The 21,013-nt window shown below is 40.1% G+C and overlaps 1 protein-coding gene across 2 annotated transcripts in view; it reads right to left on the bottom strand.

Annotated features, from left to right (window-relative positions):
* Positions 1–21,013, bottom strand: part of myo9aa (myosin IXAa) — a 135,523-nt gene that overhangs the window by 23,904 nt on the left and 90,606 nt on the right. For both annotated transcript variants that reach the window (XM_008304735.1, XM_008304743.1), the window contains 8 exons: positions 16,334–16,455; positions 13,957–14,098; positions 12,797–12,992; positions 10,447–10,566; positions 8,290–8,365; positions 1,530–1,670; positions 966–1,005; positions 479–601 (listed from right to left, as the gene is read on the bottom strand). In XM_008304735.1, coding sequence (XP_008302957.1) covers positions 479–601; positions 966–1,005; positions 1,530–1,670; positions 8,290–8,365; positions 10,447–10,566; positions 12,797–12,992; positions 13,957–14,098; positions 16,334–16,455 — 960 coding nt within the window. The remainder of the gene's footprint in view (positions 1–478; positions 602–965; positions 1,006–1,529; positions 1,671–8,289; positions 8,366–10,446; positions 10,567–12,796; positions 12,993–13,956; positions 14,099–16,333; positions 16,456–21,013) is intronic.

Here is a 21,013-nt window from a genome sequence, read left to right as displayed (position 1 = left end):
AATGAGCCCACAGTGAGTAAAAATGTGACGGGAGCAGAATGTTCCCAGAAGCTGCTCGGGGTTCACAGGGTTAAATGGGAAGAATAAAGTCATTTTCGGTTCTCTGTGAATTCCCGTCTTCATGGTCTCATCTCATCACTGAGTCAACATCAGCGAGGAATTTCTGAAGGGTGTGCCAGCGAATGAGCGCAGCCTAATTTTCTACTTTCTCACCAAATCAAATATAATTTTTTTTAATACTTTTATTTCCAGACATGATGTCATGCATCATGACTTTGGTGTCAGACAGTCAGCTCACACTTACTGGACAAACACTGGGCTTAGACAGCGGACAGTGAAGGCTGTGGGCAGCCACTGGTGAAGGACACGCCTTGTTTTTATCATATTAACAGCTGGAGGGGGATTCCTCGGTCCGGCTCGGGCTAATCGTATTATTTTTATTGGATGGTGAGTCACTGAGCGCTGCAGCGTGTCTGACCTGGAATTGTGCGCTGATGCTGGGTGGTTTCTTCTTCTTGTGGAGGTGAAGCAGCGACTTGGTGATGCGGTCGTGAAGCGTCAGGTTGCTCAGGTACTTCAGGGACTTGACATTCAACAGGTGCTGCAGGTGAAAAGTCAGAGTATATATATTTGAATCAATGGCTTTTTCTGAGATAAATTAAAGCAGAGTGACACAGTTAATGCATTAAACAACTGGCTGACTATTTGGATGTTTTTTAAAGATAAAATAAGTCACAATTATCTGATTCCAGCTTCTTAACTATAAATATTTTCTGTTTTATGCCTTCCTCTGTGATAGTAAACTCAATATCTTTGAGTTGAGACAAAAAATTTGAGATTTAAGGACGTCATCTTAGTCGTCCAGAAACAAAGATCTTGCACCATTTTCTAAAATTTTACATTATCTGTATTTACATATATTGTGTTTAGTTGCAGCTGTAAATTAAAGATATGCTGTACCGTACCTTCGGAAGAACTGGCTTAGATTTGTAGTTTTTGTTCCTCCTGTTTATAAAAAAAGAAAACACAACAACAACAACAAAAAATAACAGAAAAGTTAGTCCAGCAATTCGTAAATCAATAAGTGACTTTTTCTTTTTTTATATTGTAAAGCACAACGTCAACAAGGCATTCAGTTAATTTTAGAAATTCTCCCCAAGTGGGTCATATCCCCATCAATAAAGAGAACTTTATTCATCCCCGTGGGGAGGAAATTCTCTCTTCACTTGCTCCCCTCGGTGGGGAGGTCAGAGGTCGGAGGTCAGACATAGAGCAGCAGTGACTGTCTGAGCTGGAGGAATGTGGTGAAGGATGCTTCAGCAGATGTTTGAACTCAGGTATACAGATGTCTAGACCGCTGGGCCGCACTGCTGACCAAAATAACAAACAACTGGGGAGTCGAATGATGCTGAAAATAGTTTTACATGAAAATCTATGACAAAAAAACCTAAGAATAACCATCTAATACTGTTGTAAGTGAAAAACAAAGGATTGGATGTGTTTATTAGATACTGTGCTGTTGTACTGACATGAGGATGTCGTGAGCTCTCTCCAGGAGTTTGCTGCTGGCGGAGTTGACAAAGATGCCGTCTTCTTCTGCGGCGGAGCTGGTGGACGACAAGCGGCTCTGTCGACCCACACGGCCGTTCCAGCCGAGGCCCGGAGAACTTCTACGGACAAAACAATGAAAGAGATTAAACTATAAACTAAAAGCTTCATCTAATAACTGTTACACGTCAAGACACTTCTAAAGCAAGCTCACTGCGTGTGACGTCACTGCTTCTTCTTCTGCGCATGTGGGACACTTTTGGGTCGTTTGAAGTTCACACAGCAGATCACATACAAGTCACATTTAATTGGAAATGTGAACGAACTCGGTGAAAAAAATCGGATTTCACAAAAAAATCTGAATTGAGCATTAAGTCCTGTAGTCTGAATGTAACCAATCTGTCGGATTGTTAGGTCAGATAATACGCTGTTATCCTTATTTGTGACATAAAATGTCACGCCGGGGTCGGAATCCAAGGCTGTCAGTATGCTAAGGTTGTTTTTAATGGGTTCCGTTTGATTTTCCTAAAAATCCGTCGGATAGCAAAGTTTAGGATTGTTAAAGGTCGGTCTATCAAGTCACAATTGTATTTCTTATTTTTATATACTTTGAGTCTTTTTTTATTCAAGTACTTGTATTTACCCTCTGGAATTTATTTATTTTTTCAAAAATTTTTTAGGAACTTGCACTCCGAGCATGGTTACACCAGGGCAAAAATGACGTAGAAAAACAAACAAAAAAAACAACAACACAGCAACACAACTACACGACTGCTTTTGCCCCAACCACCCTGTAGACAGCATACATTATATATTGGCAGAATGTGCTAAACAAATAGCAGAAGCACAGTCTCCTATTTCAGGCTTTCAGGGCTGTCTGGGAAAAATCAGCCGACTTGTGATCAGTTTTATTGTTTTTAAGTCAAACATAGAGATACAATAAGTTACATAAACGTCCTCAAAGCTACGACATAATGCTGAGAAAGCTCCTTTGTCCCCAGAACAATAACAGTCTGACTTATGACACTTGAGGCACAGCTGTATTTATAACGGGTGAACGACGGCTGCAAATCGATTTACTTTAAACTTTAACTTTTAGCTAACAGCACAAAGGAGTCCACATGGTTGACCCAACTCACTCCTCCTTGTGTGCCTTTCTCATTATTTCCAGGTTCGTCTGATAAAATGTCTTTCTTTGTAGTCTCAGATTTTTGGACTCCACTGTATTAAAACTAACCTACAGTCTGGTTTTATTATGCATGTGGGGTCTCAGACATAACATCAAATTCCTCGAACCAGAAGCTCAGCTCTCAAACCACAGAGCTGAAGGAGACCAGAGCTCTGTGCTTTTGGTACGTTTGGATAAATGTGAGCTCAGCTTTAGACATGTGTGACCTATGTAGAATTTTAAACTGCAGCGCTTCGTATTCTGTATTTGTAAAAGAGATATTTTTCCGAGGAGGAATGTCCACCAGCAGGGGCAGATGTTTCCATGTTTCCTCCCGAGGAGAGAGCGAAATTCATGTCAAACAGAATTAGCTGCACGAGTTTAAACCTCAGGCCTCAAGGTGAAACCGAACCACCTGCCCAGAACACAAACAAAAACACCAGTGGTCAGGTCACGGTTTAAACCATTTACCAAATCTTTTTTTTTAGCCCAGAGGAGAAGACGAGGGCAGAGAGAAACATTTAAATGGCCTCAAATAAAAAGCAGGAAATAAAAGACAATCATGGACGTCATTACTCGGTAGAGCTGCCACTACAGAGCAGATTATAACTGTGGCAGCAGCAATCTGTCACGGCTTCAGCTCTTCACATCCACTGGAGCGCTTTATTTGGTTTCCACTATAATCATTTATAGTTTTACGAGAATTCCTCTACATGAGTTACAGGCCACACACTATTACACACTGACAACAACAGCAGGATGTGTTTGGTGAGTCGTACCGTGTTATTAGCAGGAGGCTGAATCATTCCTAGAGAGAAAACGAGTTGGACGCCAGTTTGTTTTTAACGGCTGATGAAAATGAAAGTCAATACAGACGCAAAGAGCAGCGGGAGAGGGGAGTGTTCGGTGCTCGAGGGGAAGCTGGAAAGCTGTAAATATGTTGTCAGAAAAGTAACTTGTGAGATAAGTACATGGAAGTCCCGCTCCAAAAAAACAAACCAATAAAATAAACCGTAATCCTCTCATTGCGTTCAGCAACTATAGCTGCTCTCATGTTAACAAACAGGATGCACGGCCGTCAAATACTTCACAGCTACATGAAGGCTCTCCTTTATTCAAGTTTTTGTGTAAAAATCAAACCAAACAAACAGCATTAAGTAGAGAATACAGACACAAAAGCTGTTCAGTCTATCTAAGTGTTTCCTCAAGTGAATCTCGGGTCTTTCACTCTCAAATCATCACATATTTGGAACAATTTCTGCTTGGCCATATTTGATTTGCCTGGTTTTTAAAAAAGACAACCTATGAATATTATCTGTGTATTTTGAGCTTGGTATATTAAATACCTTTCTAAATAATGATTAAAAAACAACTGCTTCACCCCACTTTCCAATTTGAGGCTATGTTTGAACCGCAATATCTGAAATTTTCCACTTTTATTTCATTTTTCTGTTCATGTGTTTCAGAATAAAATGTTTTTGTTAATGTGTGCTCAAACACGGGACTTAAAATGACAGCATTGCTTTTTAAATATGTTTTTAAATTCAACTCACTTTTAATTGGGGATTGTTTGACCTACTTGTCCAATACTGCCGATACTGAATCAATGACATAATCCAAAATAAGAGTAAAGAAAATATGTTGTGGTTCAAACACAGCCGAAAATTTCACTGTGCGGGGGGGAAAAAAAAAAGTGCTGAAAGGTTTGACTAGCAGCCTTTTTAGAAATGTTTATCTTGGGAAGTGTTTAAGTAAATAAAACTCATTAGTTTGTAATAAAAAAAAAAGTTTGAAGGAAATCAGTGATGGTCGATAAGAAGGCCTTTGATAATTTAAAAGGGAATAACCCATAAATCAGAACGAACTGAATCAGTTTTAGAAAAACCACCTTCCTCAAGTCTTGCTTAAACTTATTTCCTAGAAGCCGATGTTTCTGGTTCTCACTTTATGATCCGCTGACTCATATTCAAAGCTACTGTGTAACACAAGTAAATCCACTGTGCAAACCAAACACGACCAGAAACCGAGAAAAGAGGCATTTGTGGTTTACTGATTCGCAGACAGATGTTGAGTAACATTGCAGTGATTCATGATTTACTGGAAGACAAAATGCCAGATTCAACTGTCCTCAGAGGGATAGTAAGTGACTTGGAAATGTTCTGAAGTTATCCCCTGACTTATGCTTTTCAATAACCTCTTCACAGAGTTGCTTGGAGCGTGACTTGGTCTTTATTGTGTAGATATAGAAAGTAGTAGTGATTCATCAGTGACTGCACCTTCCAGACACAGGTGTCTTTATACTGCAATCACCTGAGACTTTTGTTTTTGTAAATTCTAGTCAAAAAAAAGCCAAATTAAATTGACCATGATTCGATGTTGAAATGCAACATAAGGGGAAAACATCCACGGGGGGATAAAACCTTTTATGGACACAGTAACTGCAGGACAAATGTTGGTTTCTCCACAGTACTTTGTCCACAAGTGACACATCATGTATCTACTGGAGGACATTACTGTAAATTTGTATTCAGTCATTGTTAAATATTATGATCCAGCTAACTATTTGTGATATTATGGAGTGTAATGCTTGACTATTTTAGGTCTCTAAGATTGAGCAATAAGACAACTTTCCCAGCCGGATCATATACGTGTGGATATTTTATCACACTGTTTATCTCTCAAACAGCTCTGGGTGCTCTGCAAATCACTGAGGAGGACAACTTCATGGTGGTGCTGGAATTTTTAGATTACATTTTGCATCACTGTGCTGGTTGATTTGTTCAGCATCTTCTGTGCTGTTTAAGCTGCTTTGGTCCAGACTGAAATATCTCAACAACCTCATTGTCCTCAGAGGATGAATCCTACTGACTTTGGTGACTCTCTGACTGTTTATCTAGATGCCTTTGTATTTGCATAGACATGTGGTTTATGTCAAACTAATAAACACTCAGCAGTACTTTCTGTTTTGGGGCTAATTAGCAATTATTAGCAGGCTAAACTATGTAGGCAGTAGCATCCAGGCGTTAACATTTAGCTCAAAGCACAATCTTACATGGTTGTCGTCTTGTTTAAACCTAAACTTTTGGCCAATAAGCTGATAATGATTTGAATTTATTAACAATGACAAACAAAAACGATGTTTATCGTTGACTTAAGCTTGTTAAAATGTAATTTTTTGGTTGATTATGTGCTAAATTTGATTAAAATCGAGGAGGACAAGTTGAAAACAGAAACCAAAAGTGAATAAAACAACAAGAGCAACCTTTCCATTACTCTTCCCTCTTTGCTTCCCTGCTGCTCCACTATCTTCATCACAGGTTTACATCTTCAGCCCCAGAGGAGCAGCACAGACACATATGATTTGCACTGCCAGCCTGCACTGCATTACAATATTATAAATGATGGTAGAAGACCCACAAACCTCCAGTGTACAAGTCTAAATCAAAGGCTCTGGATTTGTGTGTCCCTCTGGGTTTATAGTCTATCCTCACATAATCTTAGGACCAGTCTTTGAGGGTTTATTGTCTATGGTCACATCAGAAAATACACTCTGACGTCACTCTGTGTAGTAAAGCACAAATCTTGTGTTTGCATCTGTCCCGCCATATAAAGGAGAATTTCTCCCCAGTTGATCGTCTATCTCAGTAAACGGTGATAGCACAATATGCCTATTGTAGTGACTGTTTATCTCTGTAGTCTCTCTGAGAGGCCCATAAAGCACCGCACTGTCCGCCGCTCTGTCCAGCCGACAAGCACCCTGTAGGGACCGAATATTTATCGCTCCCCGGACTCCGCTCTCCGATGCATAGCTGTGACTTTACATCACGGAGGAAGCAGCTGCACGGGCTTTAGTGCTCTCTTAGTATGTGCAGGATGAGTGTGTGGAGAGGCAGGCAGAAGGAGGGCAGAGGTTGCAAATCACATTAAGGGAGGATTTTAACAGCTTCAGACTGAGCTCCTGTGCAACAAAAGCTGTCTTGTACATCCCCTCCATGCTACCAGCCGTGATCGTGGGCCACAGCTAATTAGAGGAAATAGTGGACTGTGGTCTCGGTGGGGTGGCAAGAGAGCAATGTTTGGGGTCACTGCACAGGCATCGCTCCTTTTTCTTTTTTTTAAGGCATGCCACATTTGTCTCAACACCCAGAGGTGAATATCATACATGATGCATGAGGATTAAAAACACATTATTTAAAAATAGCAGAGAACCCTTAAGAAAGGTATTAAGGGGTCAGTTGACTTTTGAAAATTAGGATCAAATGCAGGCCTGGGGGTGAGGACTATGATAATGAACTACAACGCCTCCAGATCGACTGGGTGGCTAAATTATGAAAACTCGTAGTACTAAGAACTGATTAACTTGCTGTATATTGTGTTTTTATTATCTTTAGTTGTATGGTTTGGGTTATTGTTTTACTGGGAATACAGAACAAGTTCTCTCCAATCGCAGGTCTGCTGCAGACTGCATCAGGTTGTCCTCCAGGACTTTTCTACACTTTGCTGCCATAATTTTACCCTCTACCTTTACAATCCTCCCAGGGCCTGCTGGTGAGAAGCATCCCAGCATGATGATGCTGCCGCCACCATGCTTCACAGCAGGGATGGTGTGTTTGTGAAGATGTGCAGTGTTTGGTCAAAACACTGTCTATCTGATGGCTAAAAAGAGCAATTTCGGTCTCACAACACACAAGAATGTTCTCCCAGTTGACTTCAGAGTCTCCCACATGCCTTCTCGTAAACTCTAGTTGAGATTTAAAATGAGATTTTTTTTCTCATGGCTTTCTCTTTGCCACTCTCCCATTAAGCTTTGACTGGTTAAGAACAGCTGCTGCACAGTCTCACCTATTTGAGGCACTGAAGCTTGTAACTCCTTTAAAGGAGTCATAGGTGTCATGGCGGCCTCCCTTACTAAAGCCTTTCTTGCACGGACACTCAGTTTTTGAGGACGACTTCCATTTCTTAATGACGGATTTAAATGCACTCCAAGGAATATTAAGTAACTTGGAAGTTTGCTTGTATCCAACCCCTGACTTACACTTTTTAATATCCTTTTCACTAAGGTTCTTGGACTATTCTTTTGTCCTCATGGTGTAGTTGTATCCAGGATTATTGATTCACCGGTGACCACACCTTCCAGATACTGGTGTGTTTATACAACAATCACATACACTTCGTCTATTTTGGTAAATTCTTGCCAAAATAGTAAAATAAAATTGACCACGATTCAATGTTGAAAACCAAAAAAAGCGACAAACATCCAAGGTAGGTAACAATTTGGGCCTATAGTTTGTGGTGATGTGTTGGAGTGTATTATATTGTCAGTGTTGCAAACACAGTATTTTGTCCATGAGTGACACATGTAAAAGGGCTCGTGTTGTCTGAGACTGTGTACATCGGTGGTATCGTACGAATGCAATCACTTGGAGGATTTGAAATGAATGTCTTTCCATATATAGGTAATAACATAGTACTAATTTATATCTTCAGAGAAGTTCATCGACCTGAAAGGTGACCGGACCAAAACCAAAACGGAACAAAAAAAGAAACAAAACCATGACAACGGTGACACTTACCGCGGTGATTTCTCATTGATGGTGTTGCTTCCCTGAAGGTCTGACAGTGGCGTACGTGGACTCTTTCTGGTCACACCTGATCACGAACAAACAGGTTGGCATCACGTGAAAGAACACACACACACACACACACATACACACACACACACACACACACACATAACACCACACAAGACGCAAACAATCACCAAACCCACACAAAAACACACTTCTGTCACCACATGAGGCTCCGGTGTTATTGCAGTGAGTGTTATGTGCCTTCTTATTGGACGTATAGCCTACTGCAGATGACTCATTATTGAAACAAAGATCTGTGAGGTTATTAACAGCGAGGTGCTATTTGTTAGTGCCAAATTATGGAAGATGATACTGAGCAGTTATTTAGTTTAGTTGTGGGTTTGTTTAACAAATTGATTAGTTATTTAAATACAATCATCAATTATTGGAGAAAAGTAAAAAAAATCTGCGTGGAATGGGTTTAATTAAGGTTGCTATGCTAGATTACTAGAGAGTGACGGCTGGGTTACAGCGCTGGTAAGTCTGTAGATAAAATATTTAACCACCAGCATTTCCTCTGAACCTACAGCCAATCAACGACGGTGCTGAGTGATCAGAGAAGTCTACGGTGTGTTAGCCTACTCATAAAGCAATCTGCGACTTAACAGTGTACCGTTTCCAGTTTCATCACTTTGTACAACATTTTCACTCTCATCTGGAGCTGCAGGGTGGCACAGAACAAAAAGACACAAACACATTTCAGAGCAATGAATTACTTGTGGAGGAAAAGTGACCGTTGTGAGAAGTGTGTGAGGCCGGCTGTGTGTCCTGCACCACATGTAAAGCTGCCTGTGAGCAGGTTAGTGACGATGATGTGAACGTCTGCGTCCCAACTGTGTCGCATCGATCACCCCTCAGTCTTCTATCACCATCACCAGTCTATGTGGTATTAGTGTCAGCTGGTTTTAGACATGTGTTGGTGGACAAGCAACTACACCCACTGCCCAATGGAGCTGTGTGCTTTCACTAACAAAAGGAATCAAATGAATAACCTGGAGGTGTTGCTTCCCCACACCAAAGTTAGCTGATAGAGCAATACAACCATGCATTTCTCTGCAAGCCTTTGAGCAGCACCGTGTAAGTGACAGAATGGCTGAAGCATGCAAGTGAACAATGTACAAGACAAGACTAAAAACAAACGCATGCAGGTGCATAAGAGAGAGGGAAGAGGGAGACGGAGGGAGCAGAGACCGACAAGCATCTACTTTAAAAACAGAGTTGTAAATAAAATCAGAAAGCGGAACATTTTTAAAACTTGGTGAAACTATATCTCTTCAACCGTCTGAACCCCAAAACTTTCCAGCAGGTTTAAAAGGCAGTTTTAGTCTTTATAAAAAGTGTCAAAATGACACCATTTGTCAGATCCAGAAACTGTAAAAACAGAATCATCATGAAAATGAACCAAATCTAAGCTTAAAATTGTGATTTCTCTTTAGAATCACATGACTGCACATGTAGCATTCAAAAAATTAGTCAAAAATGAACCGTTTCCTCTAATCAGATATAGCAAAATTAAAGTATTCTGCAGTCCATGTCCCAACTGAGAAGCCACTGTTCACTCAGCTGTGACCAACAGTCATGTTACAAAAAATCAGGGAGTTTTTGGCTGAACTGGGCTGAACTGCAGGCTGTTTTCACAAAGTCGGTAGCAGCAAAGTATAGAACTGGAAGTACGACGTTATCTATAGAATGTAGAGAGACCTTTGGAACTTGGAAAAATGTTGCACATGTTGATTCTAGTGTTTAGTTTAATTTTGGTAAAATAAAAAAGACATCCAGTTTTCATGATCTATCATTTCTGGCATTCTAACTGTGTCACGCTGCACAGAGGACACGTTTAAGTCCGCTCTCTTTCTACTCATGTTTGTACTGCTTCAATAAAAGGTGCAGCATTTTATATTGCAGTGAGAAAACTAGACGCCCAGAAACTGCGTTGGGGTTCAGAGGGATATGTTTGGATGTTCTCATTGATCTCTTTTGGCTCGACTTTGGCTTCGGTTACGGACAGAAACGATGCTGGTCAGTCTCAGCCCTGCCGTTTCCCCAAGTCATGGTCTGACATGAAAGTAGGAGGAGTTATTGTTGTATTGGCAGCCTTACTGTACTTCTCCTCTTTGCATCTCTGCAGGATCTCTAAGCTTCTCTGATGCACAGGGTGCTGCAGAAAGCTAAAACTATCCACACTTTTCAATACTGCACAGGGAGCAGCGTCATCATGCCCTTGGAGAAGCAAAACAAAAAGACAGAGAAAAAAAATATACACAAGAAAAAAAGAAAAGGGGGGAAAACAGAGAGAGAGAGAGAGAGAAACGACAGGTTAGACAGCGCAGAAGAAGAGATCAAGAGATGCAGTCGTCTACTGGAGAGATACCTGTGCAAGACTTCTGGAGAGAAGATGATCGACATTCAAAACTGCCTTTGAAGGCGGCAGAAGGAAGTTTGTCATTGTAGTTTTGTGTGGAGGTGTTCGCCCCCCCCAAAGGCACTTCCATACATCGCCTTCTAGAAACATTTCTGTGATCTGATGCACTTCTGGCGGTTATTTAATTTACAGCTTATAAATACGACAACAAAGGAGTTTAATGTGAAAAAACTTTTGCAGAAATGTTTCAGAAGACGTGTATCTGATTCCCCTTTGGTGAGGCTGATATCTTTAGAGTTTAGTTGGGAGGATTTTCTAAAAGATATCTAAGGATGAGCTTCTAAAGAAAAATCTATTTTCACATGACGACATCTGTACTTGATGAGCAGGAAGAGGGTGCAGAGCGAAAGTCTCATTTACACGTCGGCAGCGCTGGAAGAACATCTGCTGGTAGAAATCTACTGCATGTCAACAAGAGCTACAGCAAATTCTAATGGAAGAGAAGGCATTCATAGAGGGGCAAAGCTGAGAGAGACACAGAGCAGGAGCTACTGTAAATACATGGCAACTCTACCAGCGCTACGCAAATACTACACAACAGTGAGCTACTGAAACACAAAACATGATGGAGGCAGAGCAAACTAAGGAAAACTGTAACTGGATGGCGTGTGAGCAAACAGTGCTGTAAATAGCAGGAAAACTGAAGAGATAAATGTGTAATCTAGTGCAGTTTATTGAAGAATACAGCTCGTTTGGTTTCCATTCCTGCCAGACACGTTGTCTGCTGACAGCTACTAAAACTAATAAGACAAGTCAAAGGACTGCTCTGTTCTCTAGATTTGTAGTTTGCCAGTTTCCTGCTATTTTTGCTGACATGCCGCTCAGTAAAGTCAACGTCCTCTGCCTCTTTCTGCATTCGCTGATGCAGTTTGGACGCACTATGAGCTTTTCCCAAACTACAAATGCCGCAAAGTTCCTCATTTTGAATGCTGACTCCAACATAATCTATCACTGAAAATGTTCCTGCTCTAAATTAATAATAAAGCCACAAATTAAACATGACTAGCTGCCCTGGAACAACAAAAAGCCTACAGACACTAGCTAATGACACATATTATATACTGTAAAAGGGTCATTCCATCTCCGATCATCACAGTCTTGCTGCTCGACCGTCTCTGATTTGTTTGAAACTTTTTCAAACTATCTGTATTTAAAATTGTATCTGTGCAATTTTGGCCTGACATATCAAATAATTTCAGAATTTTCTAATTCAAAAAAAAAAACTGCCCGCCAACCAAGTTTCAGCACTTTTTTTTCGTGCATTGAAATTTGAACCACAAGATCATAAAAACTATTAAAGATAAAAGGATGAAATGTTCACTGTTATTTCTACTCATGATATTGATTTAGAATCTGCAATACTGGACAAGTAGATGAAATAATGTCGTGTTACGGGTGAGTTAAAAGAGGGAGAAAAAAGTTGTCACGAAAACTCCCATGTTTTCATTAACACTATGAATAAAACAATTGATTATGCAGAAACCAATCAGTGATATTTTCTAAACCAAATGTTGCTAGATGTCACATTTATTTAAAAAAAAAAATACAAAAATAAAAAACACTTGACGATTATTCAATATTAAATACTTGGTCACAAAAAGGTGAAAATAAGTTATGTTTATGATAGTTTTATGACTGATATTTCTATTTTGGTATTGCTCAAAATGTATTTATTTCTATTGGCTAAGAACCAGAACCCCGAGGAACTAATTTCATGCGTCTCATGTGGATACAAGTGCAGGAATGACAATAAAGACCCCTGAATCCTTTAGTTTCAAAGTGAGTCTCCAAACATTACTAAGAAACTATATTTTTTAAATACAATAATTTTTACTTATATCCATAGTTAAAAAAAGAAATTAGGCGAACCTGAGATGGTCGAGCAGAAACTGTTCTTAAAGTCTGATGATGTGAGATGTAAGGACCCATAAGCTTTCTCTGACTTTCTAATCTCAGCGGAGGTCTTTGTGTCTCCTGCCTCTTTGCTGTTGCTCAGCGTTCAGACTTTCTGTCGGTGTTTGTTCTCACCGGTCTTCTTCTGCGTGTGTCTCTTTCCAGCCTCTCTGAAGGCCACCAGGGCCCTGAAGTAGGCTCGGAGAACCGCCCAGCGGAACGTGGCCGACGGGTCGATGCCGATCAGGCTGCAGATGAAGGCGTTCTTGCTGCTCTTCAGTAACGCCACGATGTCCGGACGCATGTGATCCGTGTTCTTCTCCCTGAAGTCCTGCGAATGTGTCACAGATATGCTGGTTAAAACTGGTTTTACTTCGTCTCTCATGTCAAACTGTTTACCGTGTTCATATGGTTGCCTTATTGTGTTTTTTTACGCAAGATTTGATCCTGAATAAATAAACTGAATAAATAATGGACTACGGAACAACTGACAGTCTATTTACTTGAGAAAAAAAATGATGTAACATTCTTATTTATGTTGTTGTAATAATCACTTATATACTCCCATTTTAAATACTGTATTATAAAATGGTACATAGGAAGTAAAACACAACATATATAAAGTAGTACACTGTATTTTTACAGTTGTTATTCATGTGTGTCTGTACGTATTTCATGACAACTTTATTTTTGTCATTCACTTAAACTTACATTCAAATGAAGTACGTTTATGTAATGTCTCATGATGATTTTCCATTTCCAAACAGGTTTGACAACATTTTACTGCTCCGATTTAAAAGCACACAGTTGTTTGTTTTAGTACGGGCACAAATATGTGCAGCTAGAAATTGAATTTCAACCTTGAAAACTGAATATAAAAGTATACAGAGAGATGTTTTTTTTTAGTCAAGATCAAATACAAATTCAGAGCAACTGACTTCAATCTGACAAATTCAATCAGGTTTGAATATTCAAATTCAGTTTCTAAAGACAAATGGCAAAATCTAAATGATTTAAATTCAGTTTCTGGTGGCACATTTATCAGTCCATATTTTAACTTCAGCGGACAATATTGAGAATATTATGTTTCAAAACCCACTGGATCAACTGGAAGACACAAACCAAAGCTCACAATTAAGAAAAAAAGCACAAAAAATGTCAGTCGTCCAGAACTTTTTTGCATCATTTAGCGATAACCCTAACCCCAACACTTTCCCTCCCACATCCAAAGCTGCCCTTCATCCTCCCTCTCCGTCTAATTAATGCCTCGGCGTGGAATTGAGCGTCGCACCGACCTTGACGCCGTACTTGACCTTGCCGGCGTAGTGTCGGATAATGAAGGCGGGCTCCATGACGGCGGGGAACTCGATGTAGCTGTTCCCTTCATGCTGTCGCTTGAACTTATCCAGCAAAGTCTGGTTGGTGGCTTGAGGGAAACTGAAAATTAAAAAAAGGGGACAGAAGAGTGAGCTTTGAAGAACGCTGGCTTTGACATCTGTTCTTAATATCAGAGAGCAGCTCCGCCAGACGATCACAGCGCTGAAGATGCACTTGTTTAAAGCTACGTCACAGCGCAAATCTCACTGAAAATGTTCAACAGATTTCTGATCTGTTTCTCCTCAGAGATGATGCATCAGAGACATTAGTTTTTCCATTAATCCAGTCACAAGCGCAGCAGCATTTATAGCGGATGACTGGAAACGCGAAACCTCATCTGAAGTGTAACCGGCTCTGACATTTCACCCCTCTGATGCCACAGGTTGAGGATTATCATTTCAGTTCACATTTCTTTCCAGTCCTTTAATATCCAGAGCCAGAAATTCAGCACACAAAAAAAAAATCAACAGCTTTACAGGAAGAGCAGAGGGGAAGAATGAGACACTGGGGGTTTTGGAGCAGAGTGAAACCTGAGCTATGAAAACAGCACAGCTAAAGACTTTCCAGCTTTTCCAAGTGGGAGGAATTTGATTCGGTGTCCAAAATGGAGAAGAGAGGGGAATTAAAGGAGGAAATATTGTTAGTAAAACAGTCACAGTGCAGCCGCCAAGCTGAGAGGATCCGATTTTCTCTGCAGCTTAGAGGCTTTAGATTGGAGGCAGCTCCATCTCACTCACTGGTAACTTGATTACACCTAAAATAACATATTTGTAGAAGTACACTGACATTTGACACATTTCAACTGTATATACTGCTGAACCTTCTGAACCGTCAAACCTGCCAGCGGCTTTGAAAGACATGTTATCCTTAAAAAATCTCCAGAACGAAAACACAAAGTATCGTCGGATTTTCAACTTTCCGATTTTCCTTGAACTAATCATGGATGATGTACAGTTCTGTCAGAAAAGCAAATTAAAGTTGAAAATTGTGACATTTTAAAGTGTAAAAACAGAAAAAAATGATCTGGTTTCCCAACTGGTCCTTCAGCTACTCATCTGTGGCATGTTTCAGTGGAAAATATTACCAAGTATAGGCTTAGAATTGCGACATTTCATTAAAATCACACTAGTCTACAAGTTTTATTTTTAAAAAATGGTAAAATTGAACAGCTGGCATTAACCTGATTCTGAAAAGACAGAAAAAAATTTGCACTCCCCGGAAACCATGACTGACTCAGATGTGGGCAACAGACACATAACAAAAATTCATGGACTTTTCAGCTGAACTGCAGAATGTGTTTGGACTGAGCAAATAGGAGACAGGAATGAAATAAAAATGTTGGTAGTTAAATATCTATAGTAGGTACTAACATTGATTTCAAATATACCTGAGGGCACCTGGAAAAATATTGCTTCAAGTAAAGTAGCTTTTTTTTTTTTTTTTTTTGCTTTTTTTTTTTTTTTTTTTTAACTTTTTAACTTTTGTAACTTTTGTAACTTTTGTAACTTTTGTTGCTCATCAAAACAATTCAACTTTTTTATTTGATTTTTTTTCCACAGAACACATTTTTGAGTTCTTTCTACTTCTAGCTATGGTTGTTTAATTTCCATAGAGGTGCAGGACTTTACACTGCTGTGAAAAATGAGCCCACAGTGAGTAAAAACGTGAAACTGTTTGCAGTTCAGAGAGTTAAAATGTTGGTCTTTTAGTACCTGACTGCTCAGTAACACATGTCTGGTGTGACCCATGAGACTTTTTTGGTCACATCTGACAAAGTGACCAAATGTTGGCACTCTGGATCGCTGTGTAGTTTGGTCTTTAGATGTTAGATATTTATTTGTCTGCACAAGCTGGTCATTTGCTCATAAAACTGTGTTGTGTAAACAATGAGCTCAAAAAGGTCAAACAGTGGGCAGTTTTCTGTGGTTTTGTCGCTACAATCAACCCGTCACATTCACACGCAGCCATTTGATTCAGTTTTACTATAAAAACTTGTGCAGAGACCAGCGTCCGTCCAGCTGCAGCTGCCTCTCTACACGGTGTGCAAACATTTACATTCTATAGCTCAGATTTTTACTGTTTAAGCCTTAATCCAGCAGCTCACAGCATAAAAACAGACAAGACTGGAGAGGTATCGCACGCAACAAACATCCCCGTCTGGAACCAAACCAGGGATTTCACAGACGTATCACAGCACCTGCCAGTGTTGCTTTAACCTGCCACAAGCACCTGATGATTTACAACTGAACTACATGAAGCCGTCAGACTGGAAGCCAAACAGGCCCAGAGACTCACTTGCACTCTTCATCCAGCAGGTGGAACAGCGCTGTGGGCTTCTTGCTGATCAGGTTGATGCAGCCTGTGTTGTCGATGTAGTCGATGTTCCTCCAGCTGATGCCTTCGGCTCGATATTCCTCCTGCAGGGTCAAAGCAGAGAGTTCAGCTGAAGAACACTTTGCTTTGTAAAAACTGGGACATGACGACTTCTTCGTCTTTGTATCGAATGTTGCGATAACGTGCGTGTGAATTAAAACACTACAGAACATTGAAATCCTTGTTATTTATGCTCTTAAGCAGCTGGAAAACAGAGACAGACGCAGAGAACGAGTCTTCACGTTTGGCAAAATTCTCTTTGAGGCCAGAAGGCGTCCAGCGAACGTGACATCAAAGCCGACGTCTCCGGGCCGCCATTAAAATATTAATCATCAACATACCATCAGAAACAGACGGCCGGTCCTGTGAGGCTGTTTTAAATTCTACAATCAAAGCAACAATGTTGTTTGCATGCGTGCTTCGCAGACTTCGCCCGGGCCTGGTGGTTTAATAATGAGACAAGCATTCGGAGCATTTATCAGCATTCGTCCCCGTACATGTTATTTTCCTGTGTTCCTGGGAAAGAGATTTAACCAATAAAGACCTTAATCCAGCCGAGGTTTAATAAAAAATCACTGGAATCTCATTTTTTCTCTTGAATCTCCTCTTGTTACCCCTAAAGTCAGAGGGCTGAAAAAAATCTAGTTAATTACAGTTGTTTACCAGAAGACAACGAAGAAAAGAAGCTCTGGGGACAAATGTTGTACCTCGTAAAATAAAACTAAAGGGCAGTTCTTATTTAAAAATGACTACTATTACGATTATTATATTATTATTACTACAAACTCAACATGATTCTGTTTCTGTGGAGTTTTGTTCATGCAAACAACTTAACTTGTCTCTTATATTACAGGAGAAACTGCTTATTTAGATTGTTGTTGTCGTTAAACATGACAATGACAGTGTTTAAAGCTGCATCTCTCACTTGTTTTTGACTGAGTAAACTACTAAAGACAAGTTTTCACATGAGTCCTTAATAAGACTTTAAAACAGGGTGGAAACCGTCAAGTAAAACACCTGTGTGACCTGGAATAAACGTACGTGAAGCTTATAATATCCAATTAGTGAGTCAGCCGTGAGCTGAGTCGACCCTTTGGTGATCACTGAGCTGTGGTTTGTGGGAGTGCTGCACTGGACGGCGTTATGCTGCACAGGATACTGTACCCGCCCCCACATTCCTTCAAATCCCCTTCCTATAAATGCTCTGATTCATTCTTATTGTGACTAAACCAATAAGAAACCCTAACATGTCTTCACAATGTGCACAATCAGCGTCTCCACCAAGTTTCTACAGATTTCTGTCACTTTTTTTTTACAGCTTGTTTGAACATCGTCTTGTTGATTTAGTCCAATGTCTGTCTTGTTGCTGCTGCACAGCTTCCATCTGATGCATCTGGGGGAGAATTAGTCTGAATAAATGCCCACTGATAGCAACAAAACAACATAAAAATGTGAATCAGTTTTACCACCAAGTAGCTAATTTAACATTATGATTGTTGCATAAAAAAAAATGGAGAAGTTTTACAGATGATTGAAAAGGTTTAAATGAAAGAAAGCAAGCGAGAGTTGCAAGTCAAACAGCAAATAAGGTTTTAGAAATATCTACGATGCTCAGAAATTATTCACCTGCTTCTGGGTGAAATTACCAAATAGGAAACCAAATTGAAATTTAAAACAGCCAAAGCAAGCAGAGGAGAATGTTTCTCTTCTCTCACAGGCTGCATCACTGATGGGTTTTATAGATTTTAAGCCATCCAGCGACTCTCACATTGAATTCTCGATACGTTTCCACATCGCTTTCATCATCTACCCATCTAGAGGGAAAACTCTGCTGCCTGTTGAACAACATCCAACAGTAAATCTCAAACTTATATTCTCTCATATGCTGTATGTGAAGCATATAGCTGGATATTCATTGATTCATCCATACAGTTGGCTTGAAAAATCCTCAAAATATAGTGACATGAGGGGTTTGTACAGCTCATCATTTGCATCACAGGAGAAAATAGGTCTTATACTGATTAAAAAGCTGCTATTTAATGGTTTATTAAACTCATTTGATAAAACATATTGATTACAGCCATTGTAGTCAGCTGAAACATGGCAAGACATGAATCTCTGATTAATCTGATGTTAAAAATTAGATTGAAATGTGACACAGTAAGATTGCCGTCATGACTTTTATATAAAAGTGACCAGAGAGTTTATCCAGACTCATGAGATCAACATGTCAAACAGACTTAAGATTAAGGTAAAGGCGGCAAAATCCAAGTGGTTTTGGAAGTATTTTATATTTTTCTGTGGATCTGAAAAGAAGCAATCAATATTGAAGTGTAGACGTTTAGAGATTTAACAGTTCAGTAATTGCAGCCACTTTTTTCCACTTAATCCCATTTTCACTGGTGCACGGAGGCAAAATTACAAAAAACCATCACTATCCACGTACCTATGGACCTGACTGTGATCTGACCTGTCTCAATGGTAATGTGTGCATGTCGTGTTTTGAAATTCCAGGAATTCAAGGTTTATCTTTCTGCAGCCACAGATGACAATCAGTCACCACCGACGTCCTTCTTCCTTCCACCTCTTCGTCATGGAAATCCTCCTTCTCATCTCTTACCAGCGCGCTAACAGATTTAGAAGTTCAGCGACAGCTGCCGACAGACGAGAACTGATGTGTTGCTTCATTTAAGGTCATCCGATCGAGCAAACTCATCATTACACAGTATTATTATATTGATATTATTATTCCCTTATTCCACTTCATGTCTGTCAGTGCAGTTACTGGCAGGGAGGCTATTTGAAAGAGTTGGAAAAATAGATCAAAGAGAAAGAAAATAAGTACTATTCCATCTCAAAATGACCATCGACGTGCCCTTAAGCAACCCATTTCGCCCCTATCTGCTCCAGCACAGTGACTCATACACCGGCACATGAATGGAAACATACTGTAACTGTACGCAAGGGTGTGAAGCGGACCTCAGCGGAAACATGAAACACGCCAGCTCCTGGTCAACCGATCCTGGCTGAATCATTTTCAGAGGTTTTCAGGCTGCCTCGGTGGAGTTCATCGATTTTTCCACACACAGCTAATGTCATACTTCAACTACCGCCGTTGTGAAGCTCTTCGGTTTCCTCTGAGATCAACAGTTATGATATTAAAACGATAAAAAACTAGAACAAGCTGAAAGACGAACAAAAATGTAGGTTTTGTTCTATTACTGATGAAACGCAGGATGTGAGGATGTGTGATAAAGACATGGCTTAAAAACTCTACCGACAGTTTGATGCATGGAAAACATCAGAAATCAATAGCAGAAAGTACTGAAAATGTCACAACCCAGCTCACATGCAGAGTAACTGGGTGTCACAAGGATCAATATATTGTAAACATAAAGTCGGGGCTGGTTGTCATGTGAGGCTGTATCATCGTAAAAGTGGGAGCAAGTGATAAAAAAAAAAAAACTCAAGTTAAAGGGCAGAACACAGTTACTGGTATTATCATGCACTTCTGAGGTACATTAAGAGTTCCACATACAGCTGAACACCATAAGTGTTGCCTTTGGCAGCCTGTGGGGGCGATGCATTGATCGGACAACAGCTCCACTCAACTCATTACCTGATCGAATGGTACAGAATGGGAGCACAACATGCTGCTACACTCACAGAGCCTGTGATTTACAGTATGCACCAGCAGACTGTGGAGGTTCTCAGTCATCCAGGTCACGGGAAAAAGCAGCAGGATCTCGTTTTTTATGTTCTTGAAAGGCCTCATGAGGCAATTATTTCAAGAGAAGCCCAGTTGCTTTTTTATTGAAGCTCCTAGAAGTCAGAGGTTTCCAGTAATAAGGCCACTTCTAAACAGATGCAACGCTTTGTTCATTTTGTGAAAGAGTTACATCCAGTCATGTGTGAATGCTTCATTGCGTTTAATGACACGAACATTGTGCGTTCATGACGTATGTCTGCACTTCTTGTTTGAAACTGTAATCCTCCCTCTGAATGCTGAGCTTCTTTTACATCGGCAGCATCAGAAACTTTTAATGGACACTTCCACAGTTTTTCTGCCACTAGTCTGACTGAGTTCTCTGGCTTCCTCCCACACAGTCCAAAAACATGTTGAGGTTAATTGGTGATTCTAAATTGTCTGTAGGTGTGAATGTGAGTGTGCTTGGTTGTCTGTCTCTGAGTGTAGCCCTGTGATAGACTGGTGACCTGTCCAGGGTATCAGCAGTGTATAGATGATGGATGGATGGATGGATGGATGGATGGATGGATGGATGGTCTGACTGACTAAATGTAGACTGTGAGTATCAACTTGCCCTTGTCTGCTCATTTCGGGCAGCTTTGTCTTTTCCTTCCACTATGAGCATGTATATTCTTAAACTACTACTAGAACCTCAAAGCAGCATCTTAGGAAACTGAAAATTCTGTTTTGCCAAAGCTTTGGATCATGTAGTAAGGCAGCTCTGCTCGCTTTTCCTCGATTAATTATCCATTTTAGCGACAGTGCTTGCCTCCCTGAGTGCAAAAGTTGCACCAAAACAATTCCAACTCAAAGGCTGTGATTGGTTTAAAGAAATACGACCAGAACGTTTTTTT

Source organism: Stegastes partitus, unplaced genomic scaffold, assembly GCF_000690725.1.
Source record: "Stegastes partitus isolate 25-593 unplaced genomic scaffold, Stegastes_partitus-1.0.2 Scaffold41, whole genome shotgun sequence".
In the NCBI taxonomy this organism is placed as follows: Eukaryota; Metazoa; Chordata; class Actinopteri; family Pomacentridae; genus Stegastes; species Stegastes partitus.
This window is presented reverse-complemented; position numbering and strand designations above follow the sequence as displayed.